Source organism: Sinocyclocheilus grahami, unplaced genomic scaffold (assembly GCF_001515645.1).
Source record: "Sinocyclocheilus grahami isolate Dianchi unplaced genomic scaffold, SAMN03320097.WGS_v1.1 scaffold1855.1, whole genome shotgun sequence".
Lineage (NCBI taxonomy): Eukaryota > Metazoa > Chordata > Actinopteri > Cypriniformes > Cyprinidae > Sinocyclocheilus > Sinocyclocheilus grahami.
Genome location: NW_015507034.1, coordinates 38,907 through 57,458, shown reverse-complemented (window position 1 = coordinate 57,458; position 18,552 = coordinate 38,907). Strand labels below are relative to the sequence as shown.

Here is an 18,552-nt window from a genome sequence, read left to right as displayed (position 1 = left end):
AATATCCACTTCTTTACAATCTGACCACAAGGGAGTTTGCTCTTGTTTTAATATAGCCACTCACAGTAGGTGCACCTGTTCTGTCTTGCATTGAAAATAGGCCAATGCCTCAAAACTTCCTTTGTTGGCTATCTGTCTTTTACACCTCAGGCTTTGATATTCGTCATTTCGATAAATTTGGAACCGAATGCAACATTATAAAAAGTGCAGAACACAGTTTTAAATTATTAAGCGCAGCAGGTATGTAAAAGAGTATTGAATAGCTCATGAACCTGAAGTCTCACGCTGCATGCAAGCAAATTTGGAGAATAGAGACGGTCTGGCTGTAAAGACGACACATACACGGGCTAAAATTGGCACGGCTGTTTAGTAATGTCAGTAAACAGATACTCCTTATTTCATTTCCTCAGTGGAAAAACACATTTAATTGGTTATGACGAACAGCAAAGCTCCACACAAGAGAAAATAATGTTTCAAAGCTGGTTTCTCTCTTCTAGGGCTTGTCGTACACGGCTAATGTTATTTTCTATGCAGATTCCCTTATGGTCTGCTTACACCTGGATGGTTTCTCTCATGAGAAGTGAAAACCGCCCACCTGTCTTTAAGAATTGCTGAGAACAGCCCATGCATTATACTTAACATCTAACAGATTCTTGCGGTTGCACTCAGAATTGGTTTTCCAGATGGTGTCGGACTCAAGATTGGCCTTAATTTGTGATCTTTTTGCAAAGTTCATTTAGAAGTCCAAAATGCAACTTCCCATTGGAGGCTTGACAAAAATGCTTGCCCACACACTTGCAGTCTCTCTCGCTCTGTGTTTATCCCACTTGTTGAAGCCAAGATAGGGATTTCTGGGCAGCGAGTGGAGACAGCCTCTTTTGTTTTCCCAGGCTGCCTTTGTTTAGGTTAGGGGTGAAACCTGGTCACTTTTTGGTGCCCTCAACATTCCTCTGTCTAAAGGCAAAGGGTCAGTGCTGAATTCATGCGGTCGGAGAAGGATAATGCTGCATTGAACTAGTGTTTTGAAAATATAAGAATTTGTGCATTGTAAAAAGTGAAAAGGAAGGCAATAACCTTTTGGATAATCTGAGCTTAATTCTGATTGGACAATATTTTATGATATACAAATTATTAAGAATTGTAACAATGTATTGGAATTTATTGGTGTCTTTTATCATCTTTCTTTCACAATTAATGGGGTTTCGGACAGTTGTGAATGAATGAATGAATTGATATATTTTTTTCGCAGTGAGAACAGCATTTATCTGACTCAAAAACTAGAAAACTGAATATTTCAATTAAAAAACAACAACAAAAAAGTAATATTCCTCAGTTACTCTCACTGAAAAATATTTTCAGAATTGATCAAACTAAATTTTTGCAAACTAAACTAATTTGGTAATTTAACTAATTTGCTAAAATGAATTGGACTGACTAACTACATTTATTAAGGAGAATATTTTACACATTTTTGTTACTATACAGTATTGTTACATTCCACTCAAACAGATTGCAGTTCCGTTCCGTACCACTAGTAGTGCAGAAATGACACGCTTCACAATTTGTAGTGTTGCTACTTTTACTTAGCTGGTTAAAAAGCTGTACAGAACTGTGGTAGATCAGATTTATTATAAATTAATCTTGTTTGGTGTCTGTGATGTTCTTGTTAACTTTGTGTATCCTTCGTGGTTTGTAGTGTTGGAAAATGTGTATGGAATTTGTCTCAAAATCATATCTGCTACATTAATGTACTGTAAAATGTTTATTTCTATGAAACACGACTGACTACGCGCCAACATCGGAGAGCGATTGTTTGAGGGGGTTAAGAGAAACACGCAACTTTAGTTTAAAAGAGTACAAAGAAATGTATCTGTTATAATGACTGGAGAGAAATAGCGCAAACACTGGACAAGGATGTATATCAAATAAAGTATACTTTGAAAGGCTATGCATTCAACTATATGCATATGCTAAGCGTTCACGTCAAAACTGAAGTACACTTTAGGTTATACATTAAAGACCCAATTATATGGCTTGACAAGCACAATTTTCCTTTCATCGTTATCATATTTCCCATTGAAACAGAAATTTGGGGAATAACCATTAGCCATTCAGTTTACATCACAGTTATGAATCATGATTAGCTACTTATTATTGACAGTCAGTTACAGATGGTATTGGGGGAGTAACATTGTCACTCTAGATAGCATTTTTATTGGTCAAAAGTTGGGACACGCCCATGAGTGCAAGGTGATGTCAACGTTTTTTTTTTAGTAGGAGAAAGACTGTAGATTTGAAATGTGTATATATGTTAAAAGTTTGCCTTGTCAGCTTTTAGGTGTACACTAATGTGTTGACCTATGTAATTCTATGAGAACAGAATTTTTAATATTCTTAATCATTACAATTACAAACCCAAATTTGACAAAAAAGATGACCCAAACATGGTCAGAATCCTGACAGGGTATTATTGGGCTTGGATCGGCTATCTGACCTTTAGTGTCTATGCTTTGGATGGGTTTGACCCTTTATTTGTGTTATTTTATACATGAAACACTTTTAGTCAGAGATCTTGCTGATGCTCCACTGCTGCGGGGTGGAGATGCCATCCAAATAAATCTCCATTTGATCCATAATGAGCGGAAACTAAATCTCTCTCCTCACACCCACCAGACACTCCTCAACACAATCTCACTGCTTTCTCAGCACCGCATTCATTCAGTGATCAACTGCTGAGGAAACATTCAGTCAGAGCCACACTACAGCTGACAGAGAGCGCCGTCTCACCCTGCCCTCGGATTTTACAACATTTTTGTTTGTTAAAGCTGCAGAAAATCAGACATGTTAAGCCATGTGTTTGTGGCAGAGTAGGACACAGATGTGTTCTCACTCAGGGATTTTTAAAGAAAGAGCAGTTGTTGTGTATATATGGGGGCTGAAGATGACATGCACCATGGGATATATACACCTCAACAGCTGCAACAGAAAACAATGTCTGTACTGCATGTGATAGGCTACAGATGGCCTTTTGTGTGGGTTCATATTGTATTAATCAGAGATAAACACGTGTAATTTTGCTATGGCGAGTGACCCGGAAAATGTCTCAAACCGTTGTGTGACAAGATATGCTATTTCTTAGATGCAGACATGTGTGCTTATAGAAATGGCTTTGATTTTAGATAGTGAAGAACAGACAAAACTGTCAATAACAAGCTTTTCAAAGAACATACATATGAGGAATGTATTCCACCTTCTGAGTTTAGACTTTATATTTAGGGCTGGATATCGAGTTCGATACTTTTTAGGCACCGACCGAATTGCCTCGATACTATCGAGTATCGAAAAACCTCTCGTCGTTCGGTACCAAATTTCGATACCTTAGGGGTTAATCTCATCAGCGTCAGTGAGGCGCAGATCGATCAGTGTTTGACATCCGCGAGAGCGATGCGAAAACGTGTAGCAGTCTGCTCGTGGTATCTTACTGTAGCCTAATACACCGATAGGTCTGCACAGTCAGTCCACGACTGTGACACTCAGAGATGTGGCTCACACGTGAGTATTTAGTGTGAATGTGTCCCAGCCCCCGTAGCTGTAAGGCTACATTTAAACTGGTGCGCTTTTGTTTTAAAATGAAAACGATCCTTGTCATACTGACGTTTCCACTGCGTTTCAAGCCGGCTTTCCACTATCTCCGACAAATGACAGACCGAAAGTCATTCATTTCCAATGGAGAGTAGCGCGGGAGCTGTGTAGAGTTTCAATCATATGAAGATGTCCGTTCATACTACAAGACCGAATGCGCGTGTTATGTTACCATTCATGCACACTGTAGCATCATGCTACATAAGACCAGGGTTTAAATTGGGCCGGGGGCCGTCTGGGGCTGAGCCCCGGCACTTAGACTCCAGGGCTTGACATTAACTCTTCATTAACGCCAGACAAGTAACACGATTATAACATCAGAAACCAAAAATAACTATGTAAACACCAAAACGCAATATTATTCAGATTTTATTACATTTAGAGTAAGTGGCGAATAGAGGATATCTAATGTATATAATGCATCTATTGACAGTATAAGGTTGCGCTGCTGAGGCGAGGCTCCAGCAGCCTCTCCAGGAGAAATCAAAACGCGCAACACTAACAAACTCAGCATCCTGAGGTAAAAATTCAAAATGGAAAGTTTTTATATTCAAAATACAGTTAGTTAGGCAACATCACACAACACTTTCACCATTACGACTGTTTAATAGTTCTATAAACAGTTCAATAAGCAAATACAATAATATTAGGTCACTTACATTTTAGGCAGAAACCGCGCATCTCACAGCAACCAGCCGATTAATTGCTGATTGATTCCGTGCTTTGAACAAATCGGTTGAGTCAAAGTTTCTTTAGCCCATGCATAAACATCTGATGAATCTGCCGTTTGAACGAATCGTTTGAATGAACGACTCAATGACTCACTCATTAAACGCTCACTACTAGCACCTACTGGCGTTTTAATTTAGTTGAAAAGTATAATTTCCACCATAATTTCTTGTTTGTATATTAAAAAATATTTAAAATAATCTCATAATAATTATTTAATGCAGTTGTATTTTTCAGTGTCAATTGAATTTATAGATCAAATATAAGAATTTGAAATGAAAGTATTAATGAGATTAGTGGGAATAGAATAAATAATTTGCACAAAAAACAAAACACACACGTATATATATAAGCTCGATACCGTAGAGTCCCCCCCCCCCCACACATAACAAATCCCAATTTAACCCCTGCATAAGACAAATAAGATTTATATTCCGCTTTTACTTAAAACTCACTTTAAACCACCATCAAGTTTTTGTAATAACTTCCGATTGCCGTGTGTGTTTTGGCCATGTATTGTTGATGAAATTAAATATATTATAACCTCTGAGTCAGAGCAGCGATCATGGAAGAGAGAGCACAGGCAGACAGCGCTAGAAACTGCTAATGCTCATCAGTAAATCAGTGGAAAATGAATAGAAATGACGATTCTGTCTGAGCTAGGCGTTTTAAAACGAACACTAACTAGTGTAAATGTAGCTAACAGATGTGTAAACTGAAGACTATTTGAGCTTTATTAAAACTATTTGCACTGATTTTTTTGTTACATTTTGTTCCTTTGTGCAGTGGTTTTGATTCTGCATAAACATCAACAAGCTGAAAAATAAAACCAAAGTTTTTTTTTTAGATAATGTAATATTGTTCAAATAGATTTCATAAAATTGGTATTGAAAAAAGTATCGTTCAGGAACCGGTATCGAAGTCAAGGTATCGGTATCGATATCAAAAATTTTTGAACGATACCCAGCCCTAGTTATATTGTGGCTAATATTTGGCCGATTATCTAGCTAGGTGGTTGCTGAGGTGTTGCTAGGCATTTGTTTGTTTTGCTAAGAAGTTATAGTCTTGCTTAGTCTCGCATAGCCAGACCTTCAGACTGATGCTTTGAATGGCCAAGGCCCGCCCAAGAGGCCATATGACTGACAGATAAAGCAACCAATCATGTTTCGTTTTGTCGCGTCATGTTTTGAGGCGTGGAAATGTCCCACAATAACAAACCGTGTGTAAAACACTTGGACGAATTTTAAAAAGTCTATAACTTTAGAACTTTACTTATTTCACATACTTTTGAAAATCCAGCTTTTAGTTGATCGTGATAAGCACTCATTGTCACAGTTGTAAACAAGATTGTGTTCTTCTTCATGAGGGAGTTTGGCGTCACGGCATATTTGTTTCCAGGCGGAACATTAAAGAACGCGACACGACTTCAAAACTCCTGAAGCGTTTCCAATTTTGTGTGCCGTGTTACATTTTGTTCCTTTGTGCAGTGGTTTTGATTCTGTATAAACATCAACAAGCTGAAAAATAAAACCAAAGTTTTTTTTTTAGATAATGTAATATTGTTCAAATAGATTTCATAAAATTGGTATTGAAAAAAGTATCGTTCAGGAACCGGTATCGAAGTCAAGGTATCGGTATCGATATCGAAAATTTTTGAACGATACCCAGCCCTAGTTATATTGTGGCTAATATTTGGCCGATTATCTAGCTAGGTGGTTGCTGAGGTGTTGCTAGGCATTTGTTTGTTTTGCTAAGAAGTTATGTCTTGCTTAGTCTCGCATAGCCAGACCTTCAGACTGATGCTTTGAATGGCCAAGGCCCGCCCAAGAGGCCATATGACTGACAGATAAAGCAACCAATCATGTTTCGTTTTGTGTCGCGTCATGTTTTGAGGCGTGGAAATGTCCCACAATAACAAACCGTGTGTAAAACACTTGGAGGAATTTTAAAAAGTCTATAACTTTAGAACTTTACTTATTTCACATACTTTTGAAAATCCAGCTTTTAGTTGATCGTGATAAGCACTCATTGTCACAGTTGTAAACAAGATTGTGTTCTTCTTCATGAGGGAATTTGGCGTCACGGCATATTTGTTTCCAGGCGGAACATTAAAGAACGCAACACACACGTCTCCCGGAAATCCTGTATAATTCAACCAATCCGATGACGCCTTCGAAACTCCCAAAGTGTCCCACCGGTCCATGGGCGTGACATCTGAGGCTGAGACTAGGTCTTGCTAGGCAGTTGTAAGGTTGTTAGATGGACATTGCTAAGGCTGTTTTTCTGGGTAGTTGATAGGGTGTTGCTATGCGGTTTTGGGTTTCTGGTAACATAGTTGATAGGGTGTTCTGGATAGTTGCTAGGAGGTTGCTAGGGTGTTTCGTCTTTCAAAAAAAACATCTGGATGGCTTGGAAAATATTAGCACATTTGCGCAGTAAAGGTATCATTCTTGTCTGTAGCACAACAAGTTTAGTACTTCAATAGATTAAGCAATAGACATAGTCGTCAAGTGTAATGTCAACGTTGGCTCATGAATCATTTGCACTTTTGCACTTGTGTATTAAACAGCTGAATTGCTAACAGAGAGTGTATCTCTCCTCCCTTGAAGTGCAAGATGACGTTTACATGCTACATTCTACAGATGTGTGTTTGTGCTCGTGTGAAACTTCGGTCTGTCTCTAGAGGTTCACTCTTCTTACTATCAATACATTTGCAATGATTTATTAATGGCAACATTGCACAGTAGTAGTTTCAATAAATAATAAAAAACTGGCTAATAGCATCTGCTAGTGTTAAGAGAAAGCACCACGCGGCACAATAACGGTGCGCTTGTTCCTCAGGACATATTCCCAACAGCCCGCAAAACACAAAGAGGATGATGAGAGAGAGGAATGGGATAATTCCAGTAATCATAGCTTTCGGAGGACGCGCTCAGAAGGGAGGAGACAGGGAAGTTATAGATGTGTCTGGGGTGGGTCTGCATTTCTGAAGCAGTGGGTCTGGACATGTGTGAATGTATGCTATGAGTTAACAGATCCAAGCGTGTGACGGCGATCCACCCTAATCTCAAACCCAAGCCTGCTGTGAGTCAAGTCGCAATGCTAGAATATATCTTTTTCTGTACTAACACGAATGCAGTGAGCTTAAGTCCAAACTGTCCGACTAGCCTAATGCGTCTGGCACCTGTTGATTCCTCTGCGATTCATCTTTCACGTCTAGTACTCTGTTGTCATGGTAACCGCGGACTGCATTGAGAAGTGTACCCTGAGGCCACGGACTTGATTTAGTAAGATCGAGCCTGGTCGAGGTACAGGAGACAAAAGAAGATTTGTTTTACTCTCCGCTCTCTGCACGCGGGCCAACAAGGTAGCATTCCTCCGCTTCAGTACGGATGGGAATGGGGCAGAAGAATGCTTCAGAGTTGGCCAGCACTGTTTGAGAGTTTTTGAAGAACAGAAAAACTGTAGATCAAGAGGCTTACAAGAGCAGGTGGAAAGAAAACGGATATCAAACTTTAGAAGATTCAAGGTTGGGACTTCACTTTTTTTGTTTTGTTTTTATAACCTGTGCCACTAGGTTTTGTAATCTATGTTGTCGGAAAAATTTACACATTACAAACTCTGTTTGTGGCCTAAATATCAAATGACTCATGCAAGTTGGTGTTCTCAGGGTGGTTTCTAATTATTTATTTAGATGGCTCAAATGCCATGTGGCTTCTTTCAGAAACGTACATCTCACTTTATTCTGTCTCTGGGTGTTAAAAATAGTTGTGTGTGAATGTTATGAAAATTTTAATTTCACCCCAAAATCAAAATGACAAAAGTATTAGAAATAACTTAGATGTTTTTGAAGATGTTTTGCATGCAGAAATGTATATTTTCATTACAATATTGACAATTTGGCAAGGAAACAAATGCCATTGTGGAACAAAAAGAACACTACAATGCATAAACTTTATTTAGAATTTGGGGCAAAATATGACCCTGGCATGCTCCTTTCACTTTAAAGGGGTCATGCACTGCCTTTTTTGTTTTGTACTGTTCTCTGAGGTCCATTTATATTAACATCAAGATTTTTACCTAGAAAAACATAATTCAGAAGTAATAGGCTATTTTCTGTCCTGTTTTGACCCCCTCATCAGTATGCTGTCTTTGAATAGGCGTGGAGGATTGTCGACGCTGAAGTAAACACCCACTGTTATGATTGGCTAACAGTTGTGTATGTTTGACAGACATCCTTCATAGATGAACGCTGCTGTGATTTAGGTTAAAAACGCATAAATATTCAGTACATATCAAACAATCTGTAATAACAGACAAAGCAATAGTGACCACGTAATAAAAACCTTTACTCACACTTGTGTTGCGACATTACTGTCGGATCCGATATATTCACAGCATCGTCTTTTAGATTCAGTCTTTCTAAAAATCCTGTGTCGAATTGTGCCTTGTTTGTAAACTAATCTGTTGTACAATTAAGTGAACTAAGTTCTTAATGAAACAGGTGTTGATCTTCTGCGGAGGCGGGGTTTAGCCACACTATTATGTCATAAAGTGGCACATTCCACAGGCTGTCGTTTTGGCAGATTGGCTTCAATATATGAGCTGTTTTTAGACTAATAAGAAAGTTTTGAGTTCTGAAACTTACAGGATGTTTTTATAGTACAATGTCCTCTTATATGTCAAAAGATCAAGGGGATTTTGATTTCTCAGTTCATGACCCCTTTAATTCTATTCATTCTCTTTTAAGCATGACTTTAAGGCCTGGAGATAGAGCATTCATCACTTGGTATTTGGCAACTGCTAAATGGTCTGCTTAGTAGCTTAGTACTGCTATTAAATGTTTTCATAAGTTAATGCGGTAGACTTTACCATAGAATTCCCTCACAAAGGGTGTAATATGCAACAGTCAAAGTGCACAGAACCAACATGTCTCGCTTATAATAATCTCACAAACAGCGGTTCATTCAATATCTGCATGGCTGGAGCATTTGGATACTACACCTTACCTTAGCAGCGCCATCTGTTCCTGCTGAGGGACTTCAAAGTGGAGTCAGACACACATGCAAGCACATGCAGTCTCTGAACAACTACGTTCTGCCTGTCTGTTCCCTTAAGCATTCATCTTCCAAAATGCCTTTGAAGAGAGCCAGCAGTGCATTTAATTGGAGTAGAGCTATGAGTCTATCAACATCCTGCTAATAATAACTCTTGAAATTTGCTTACCCACTGGAGCTGATGCTCAATCCCGATTTCATGTCTCATGGCTGTGTTGGAGCAATCAGGTAGAAACAATTAACGTAGAAAATAACTTGTTTTCTTTATGGGTGTATTTTGGACCTTATTTGAGGAGTTTAGACTCAGATTTTGTCTACTCAAGTTCTGAATTCCATGGATGATTTTTTAACTAAGTATTTCAGTACTTAAAGTTGGGACAGGGGATTCTTGTGCACTGTTTGGTTAACTATTCTATGCATATGTCTGTCTTCGGCCATTATATTACATCTTGTAGACTTGTACCATCGCTTTTTAAGATGTTGTGTCAAGTTAAAAATATTATTTAAAAAATCAAAAGACTGCTGTTTAGAATCAGACCTGCAAGGTATCACAGAAAATGAGGGGGTTTTAATTGTCCTAATTTTTCGCTCTTTGTTGTAATGTAACATTTTTCAGACTGTGAAGACACATTGCATTAACTTGTCACTATTGCTGTTTTGTCGTTTCAGAATCCAGACGTTACCATGCAATGCTGATGTAAACTGATCTGTGTTCATTGTCTCTGATGGAGCTGAAAGTTTGGGTGGATGGAGTTGTACGAGTGGTTTGCGGCCTGTCAGAAGAGACATCATGTCAGGACGTAGTCATTGCACTCGCCCAAGCCATTGGTAAGTACCTCTGAGAATGAACTTCAGGTGGTGAGGTTAGACCAGGGTTTCCCAAATCTGGCCCTGGAGGGCCACTGACTTATCTAATCAACCTAATCAAAAACACCTGCGCAAGCTTATCAAGGTCTACAGAGTTACTAAAAAAATTATAGAAAAGTAAGCTTCATCAGATTTCAAGTTCAACTCTGCAGGGAAGTGGCCTTTCAGGGCCAGATTTGAGGAACCTTGGGTTAGACCTTTAAAGATCTGGGCTAGTAACCAGTAGGTTGTAGGTTAGAGGCACACAAATTGGTGGTCCATGAGCCCTTGCCATAATGGCCTTCACCAAGACACTTGAAGTAACCTTAGGACAGTTACCCTAGATCCAGTGGGATTGTCCACATAATAATAGTACATATTGTTGGACTCTAACTACCCCTGTGCTCTCTACAGGCCAGACGGGTCGTTACATTCTCATTCAGAGACTGAGGGACACCGAGCGCCAACTTCTGGCAAATGAGCGCCCACTAGAGTTCCTGGCCAAACTGGGCCAACACAGCAGCGAGGTGCAGTTCTTCCTGCGGCGGACCGGTCCCAGTAGCAGTGAAGAGCAAAGTCTGCACAACCGCACCCTCCCTCACTCCAAGCCTTCCACATCAGAACCCAAACGGGGATTGCCAAAGAAATCTTATACCTTCAACTTGGGCCCCTCCAGTTCTCCCCGTGTGAAAACTAGGGACTCTCGTACAACACCTTCTCCTGAACAGAGGGCGTCCCCAGTTCCACATGCGCAGTACCTTCCGGGGCCATCTAAAGAGGAGGTGCTCTGGCATGTTCTCCAGCAGCGGGAGCAGCTACATGCCCTCGAGTCCCAGCTGTTGACAGTCGATAAGGAATGCGAGACTTGGGAACAGTCGTCTGCTGAGGAGTCATCCCTGCAGGCAGAGATGGAAGTTTTGGAGAAGACCCTGTGGAAGAACCAGCAGGAGTTGGTGGACGAGGAGTTCTGGGAGGAGGAACTAAGGATAGAGACCGAAAGGGAGCGTGGGATGAAGCGCCGGTTAGGAGAACTGCATGCTAAACTGGATGATTGTGGGCAAAAGTTGCACGAATTCAACACTCGCGCCATGCAGCTTGAGGAGAACATTCAGAGAGAAATGCTACAGGCGGACAACTTGCCCGCCCAGTCCGATTCAAAAGACTCTTTGGGAGTAGTCGAGGCAGATCTTCAAAGTCGACAAAAGCAGGGGGAGAAATTGGAGGCGGAGCTTTTAGAGCTTGAGAAGGCTTTGGGGAGGGCGGAGACTCTGCTGAAGGTAAGCAGAGAGGGCGTGGCTCTAGAGAGAGGCTTGTAGCGGTTGGCTGCGAATGCAGGAGGGTGGAGGTGTATGATTAATGAACTGAAAATTTGAAAGTGAACAAAGGTACTTATCTTTTGAAATTATTCATATGAACCTTAGTTCACACTCAGTTCAAACTTATGGATTCTGACTTTTCTGTGCACAAACACAAATGTTTTTATTTGGACACACATGCATTTATTTGATCTCCTGTGCATTTTATGCATTGAAAGGACAAAATAAAGGTGTATACCTATTGAATGAGTTTCTTTTCCTGCTGGGCATGCATGAATTTTAAACTGTACATAATTATGCACCAGCCTCAGTTTTATAACAGCATTTCAGTATTCCAGTGACTTAAATCAAAGACTTGCAAGTCTGTTAAGATGATCTAAACTACTTCATACCACAGTGCCACTCAAAAGCCTTCCTTTATGTGTTCTTCCAGAAAGCAAAGAAATCAACCATGACTAACCGGATCTTACATAATCAGAATCTATTCCTCTTAGACAAGTCATGCATGCAAATTAGGTTGATCCATCAACAGAACATGGTGAATTATCATAGTTTTCAAATAGCAACTCATGTGATTACTTACTTACTTACTTTACATACTTTGTGGTTATCATTGACTTGTCTGTATTTGAATTTGGCTTGTCTTGTTAAACAAATGAAAACTACAACCGGAAAGGTGTCAAAGGTACCCATAGAGAACAAATCCTAAGATTACTGTAATCAGAGCCACAGGGCACAACTTGGCTGTTGTTGCTGTTAAAACATGGCCCCCTTGTGACTACAGGTGGAATTACAATAAAGAAGAAAACGAAAAGAAGCAAAATTGCTGGTTATGTTGTATTCAGACACAATGAAAAGTGTACAGGAATTGATTAAAGGTACTAATTAAAGCATTGCTGCTAAACTCTTAAAACAAAACATAAATAAAAAAAACTACTACTGTAACATCATAAATTAATACAAATATATTCTAAAACGTATCCAATAGTAAGTTGTTGGCCACATACTACAATGAAAAAAAAAGTTTTTAATAATTCGTATTTATAATTAAACTGTTTTTATTCTAGTAAGCAGGCTGTTTGTGATTGTCTGTTCTCTCTGAGTGTAGGCTAAGCAGGAGGAAGTGGAGGAGTTGAATAAGGAGCTGAGACAGTGTAATTTACAACAGTTTATCCAGCAGGCTGGAGCCCTGCCTACTCATACTCAGCCCTGCACAGACCTCAGTGAACACCCAGAACAACTGGACCTGACTCAACAACAGCAGAACAAACACAAAGACAGTGGTATGGCCTCCACACACACACACAATCTACTGCAGGTACATATACCTAACTGAACTGAGAAAATCAATTAATAATGTAATGCTAGCATACTGTTTACTGTACACTACACATTATATACCGTGTACTGCCAACTAATTGTAGTTTTACTACATTTGCTATAATGTGCAGTATACCGAATACACTCGGTGGTATACAGTACTATATCCCACAATGCAATGTGCTCAACATTTTTGATGTAACAACTGAACTGCAAACATATGATCTGAGGTTTTAAATGGTTGACTTTAAAACAGCATGGTACCATTACTATTTATAGTAGTATGCTACAGTATGACCTGCACATTTGAAGATTTTTAAAACAAAATTGCACTAAAAATGAAAGATAATCACCTGATAACTGGATGATGTTTGCTAAATTCAAAGGAAACATTTGACGTTAAGAGGTAAAGTGACATTGTAGATTAATACAGTTTCAAATGTTTATACTTGAATAATGCATACTGTTTCACATGCTATTTTTTTAATAGTAGTGAGTATACAGTATATACTTTCAGTATGCAGTATACAATGCTTAATTTTTTCACTTTATCACATGACCTCATCTTTTTTTTTTGGCATAATTATTCAGAGCATAGCATCCAGTCTTCTTGAATTTATGCTGAAATTTCACTTTAGTGTGAATATGTCTTATGTAAAGAAAGAGATGCTAAACATCTCAGCTCATTTCTTACACTGGAAATGGAAAGTGCATTGCATTGTGGGTTACAACATTCCTTGTAGTGATTTCTGGTTGTACACTGAACAAATATTACGGTCATATAGTGGTTAATACCTAGTAGACATTTTTGTGTTTATATGGACTTATGTTGTATATTTTACTCCATATTTCCCACAGATTCGCCCCCACGTCCCACTGCCAAGCAGTTCCTGGGTCACCCGCGCAACCTGCAGCACCCCCTGGTGTCCAGCCTGAACCCTGAGGGTGTGTATGTGTGACAGATGCTGCCGCTGCTTCCCTGCCTGCACCCCCAGCTGCCACACACATGCCCGTGGCGGCAGCCCTTTCTGGGTGATGGTGCCTGCATGGTGGCCCTCCTTAACCGCCCTCTTCTGATCAACAGGCCTGATTATTGTAGCACTTTAGCTGAAAGGCACTGCGTCAACTAATTTACGCAGCATAACCGTAGTTCAATCCAAAACTGATATATTTTCAGTCACTGTATATTAGTGCTATTAATGTACAGTATATGCTTATTTTGTCTGTAAATATAGATGTTACATATTACAATGCTATGAAGTTAGTATGTAGTGCCTTTCAAAAAGAAGTGTTACCACAAGCTGTGCTCTTCAACACTTTAGTTTAAGGGATAGTGGGTTGGTCTTAAATTACATCTTGACAAGCTGCTAAAAGCTTTTGTTGAAGTCGAGATATTTTTTGCTTACGAAGATGTAATTTGACTTCAAATTTGATGCAAACTAAAGTGTTTCTGCCATGTTCCCTTGAGTTCTACACTCCTTGTCTTCTTTTCGCTCTTCTGTCCCAGTTTGGTGTCCTTACGTTTTGAGTCCTAACAGCTGTTTTGCTGATTTATAGTGCAGCTGTGTGTGTGTGTGTGTGTGTGCGTGTGTGTGTGTGTGTGTGTGTACGAAGATGTAATTTGACTTCAAATTTGATGCAAACTAAAGTGTTTCTGCCATGTTCCCTTGAGTTCTACACTCCTTGTCTTCTTTTCACTCTTCTGTCCCAGTTTGGTGTCCTTACGTTTTGAGTCCTAACAGCTGTTTTGCTGATTTATAGTGCAGCTGTGTGTGTGTGTGTGTGTGTGTGTGTGTGTGTGTGTGTGTGTGTGTATTATTAAAGGGATATTTCATCCATTAAATAAAATTTTCAGTTGTCATTTACTTTACTTGGTGTTGCAAATCTATATGTAAGACATTTTGAAGAATGTTCACGCTGCTCTTTTCCAACCAGGAACGTTTTCCAAGACTTTTGTGGTGAGCTGGACTCAGCATAGCTTTGACACGTTTAGTGTCATTGATGTCCAACTGGGGCGACATCTATGTGAGAAGTTTGAATATGCGTAAATGCATATAGATTATCATTTAATAATGACTTCAGTTTGGGCCTCTTTCTCACACAAATATATCATGTGACTTCTGAAGGCTTCTAAACTTGAAATATAGTGCAAAAAAGTCGCATTGGACACTTTTATGACACTTTAATGGATTGTTTTCATCTGGACTGGATTCATCAAAATCTAAGATAAAGTCTAAATTTCATAAAATGAAATGAAAATGAAAGGTGATATTTAATTGTATGGTGGTATTTGTTGAACAAGTTGAAAAAAAATAATCTCTAATAATAGTAATAATATATTATATGTAGCTAGTCTTATGTTGTAATGCTTAATGTTCAAATAACCCAATAAATTCATTAAACGTCTTACCTTTGTGGATTTTAGACAAGTTGGAAGTTATCCAAACTTTACAGTGAATTTTAAGAACGTTGTTTCAGGATTTCAAATACGGCTTTTATTTTGTCTTTAAAACAATCTTAAGAAAAAAAATTAAAACATTCTTAAGAAATGTTTGAATACAAGCACTATTCTTAATTTAGAATAGGATATATTTTATTCATAAGAATAAAAGAGCCCGTTTACTTCATGCTTTTGAATGGAAAAGCAGCAGCATGAACATTCTGCTAATAATCTTTTGTGTTTTACGTAATAGAGGAAGTCATATGATTTTGGACATCGTGAGGGCAAGTAAATGATGACAGATCTTCATTTTTGGGTGATCTATCCCTTTGGCACATCTAATGAGAGGATGGCTTTCATGTGTGAGCTCGTCTCCTGAAAGACTATTTGTCAAGATGTGTTGAGTGGACAATGATCCAAACAGTCTGAATGTTAGTACAAAGATTGTGAACACTACATAAAACACTTTTTTTTAAAGCATCTGTGGCTCTTGATTGTGAACCACCAGTATTCAAAAATATGAACTATTTCTGTAGCTACTCATATAGCCTACTTTTAAACGATTACAAAACTGAGACTTTTTGGAAGTTGGACCTGTTGCTAACTGAATTATTCTGAGGGGAAACTTCCCCATGATGACATTGTCTTCGTATAAACGACACATAAATGACAAAATCTCATATTTTAGTAGATGTTTATCCAGTGCTCGATTGTTCTTCTGGTCTGTAGCCGTTACTTTCGGGACACTCTGAGTGAACCTGCAAAGTAGGCCTACGACTGCGGGAGCGTCTCCGTGTGTATTTGCTATTTCCAAAGAACAAATTACATCAAATTCATGATTCCCACACATTATCAATGCCTTGTGCTATATGATTGAGGCAGTATGTTGCCGGTTTGGCGAAAGCTAAAACTCAGGGTTCATACACAGTAGTGTGACGTTCGGACGTTTCTCTGGGTTCGAGGTTTCTATCTGTTCTCTCTTGGCTGCTGTGTGCATGCATGTGTCTGAAAGCCTGCAGTGGCGTATTTTTGTACTTATCATGATTGGACGACCCAACAGCATCACTCAGTGTACTTTTCTGTGTGTCTTGCAGTCCTGACATCCAGAGAATCGTCTTGGCGGTAATAAAGCTGAAGCACAGGGCTAAGGATTTATAATGACTTTCTGCTTAACTCTGCTGTCTTAACTGTCGTCTGTATAACCGTTTATGTTATATATTCACTGTATATATGAATTATATATTTACTACTTTTTTTGGTACATTTCAAAACATGTATTTACTGTAAAATATTACCAGATTTTATCTCGAGAACTTTTACTTTTGTGTACGTATTTAAGTACAATAAAGACTTAAATGTGCATTGTGTCTCAGATGATTCCCGTGTGATGGTTTGAGGCTCACAGCTCAGTCATCGTTCATCATTTGCTATTTTCTATCACTGATTCACAAAGGTCAGATGGTAAGTGAAAGCCAACACGGGATGTTTTCTAACACTTAAACGTGGTTTAGTAATAAACATGTTAAGGCTAAAATGAGTATTCACATATCACACACCTATCGTATATACCAGGGTTAAAGGGTTAGTTCACCCAAAAATTAAAATTAGGCTGTTTTACACTCACCTCCGTTGCATCCTAGGTGTATATGACTTTCTTCTTTCAGACGAATCCAGCCGGAGTAATATAAAAAATTGTCTTTGATCTTTCAAGCTGTTTAATGCCTGTCAGCGGGTGTTGCATGCATCAGTCCAAAATAACTTAAATAAATAGCGCCCATCCATAAAAAAAAGTGTCTCACACGGCTCCGGGGGGTGAACAAAGGCCTCCTGTAGCGAATCGATGTGTTTTTGTAAGAAAAATATCCATATTCAAATGTAATAATTACTTTAATGTAGCTTGCGCTCACTGTTGTACACAGAAGCAGTTCCAGGCGGATGACGTATGAGGTCGAAAGAAGAAAGTCATACACCTAGGATGCCGAGGGTAAGTAAAACACAAGCTAATTTTCATTTTTGGGTGAACTAACCCTTTAATATAGTTAACTAAAACTATACCTAAAACTAATAAAGAAATAAAAATTTATAAAAATATAAACTCATAAAAATGGCAAAAACTAACAACAAAATTACTAAACCTTTTACAAAAATGAAAATGAAAACAGAAAAATAAAATATTAATAAAAATTATAATAGTATCTCACTGGTGTCCAAATGTCCACTAGAGACCACTTAGTTTTTCTCATTACAACTTCTACTAAAATGCAAATTTGAGTAAAAATAAATACATAAGTATCATATTTTCTTAGTATTGTGCATTATCATACTCAAGCTGACCTAACCTCCACAAATAAGTTTTTATATATTATTTAAAAAAATATTATTTTTAGATTATATATATACTTATATAATTAAGTTACTTAATATTACATTTTCAATTAGCAGATGCTTTTATCCAAAGCGACTTACAAATGAGGACAATAGAAGCAATCAAACATATTAATTAATCGTTAATATGTAATAATAAATTATAAAATAATTAATTAACATACATATTAATTAATATACATATATTCCTATATTATGTAATACATGTAATATATAATATCTATAATTTTATTATATTTCATTCATTTAAAATTTGTAAAGATAGTTTCATAATTTTTTTTATTTCCAATAATTTGCATATTATAATTGTCATATGTTATTAGATTTTTTACATATTAATGTTTTGGTTTTAAGTTTAGAAGACACTAACTCGTGAACATATTACTTTATTAAGATGATAATTCAAGTGACAAAAAAAAAAAACTTAAACTGACCTCCACAAGTAATTATAATAAACATATACAAACTCGATTCCAAAAAAGTTGGGACACTGTGCAAATTGTGAATAAAAACAGAATGCAATGATGTGGAAGTTTCAAATTTCAATATTTTATTCAGAATACAACATAGATGACATATCAAATGTTTAAACTGAGAAAATTTATCATTTTAAGGGAAAAATAAGTTGATTTAAAATTTCATGGCATCAACACATCTCAAAAAAGTTGGGACAAGGCCATGTTTACCACTGTGTGGCATCCCCTCTTCTTTTTATAACAGTCTGCAAACGTCTGGGGACTGAGGAGACAAGTTGCTCAAGTTTAGGAATAGGAATGTTGTCCCATTCTTGTCTAATACAGGCTTCTAGTTGCTCAAC

The 18,552-nt window shown here is 38.0% G+C and overlaps 1 protein-coding gene and 1 long non-coding RNA gene across 3 annotated transcripts in view; one reads left to right on the top strand and one right to left on the bottom strand.

Annotated features, from left to right (window-relative positions):
* Positions 1 to 14,501, top strand: part of LOC107573048 (ras association domain-containing protein 8-like) — a 45,698-nt gene extending 31,197 nt beyond the window's left edge. For both annotated transcript variants that reach the window (XM_016259485.1, XM_016259486.1), the window contains exons 2-5: positions 10,098 to 10,256; positions 10,689 to 11,551; positions 12,699 to 12,873; positions 13,769 to 14,501. In XM_016259485.1, the coding sequence (XP_016114971.1) occupies positions 10,154 to 10,256; positions 10,689 to 11,551; positions 12,699 to 12,873; positions 13,769 to 13,869 (1,242 nt within the window). In that variant the 5' untranslated portion in view covers positions 10,098 to 10,153 and the 3' untranslated portion in view covers positions 13,870 to 14,501. The remainder of the gene's footprint in view (positions 1 to 10,097; positions 10,257 to 10,688; positions 11,552 to 12,698; positions 12,874 to 13,768) is intronic.
* A 3,138-nt stretch (positions 14,502 to 17,639) lies between these two features.
* LOC107573043 (uncharacterized) overlaps positions 17,640 to 18,552 on the bottom strand; it is a 4,527-nt gene continuing 3,614 nt past the window's right edge. Inside the window, exon 3 of the long non-coding RNA XR_001607440.1 lies at positions 17,640 to 17,651. This is a non-coding gene — a long non-coding RNA (uncharacterized lncRNA). The remainder of the gene's footprint in view (positions 17,652 to 18,552) is intronic.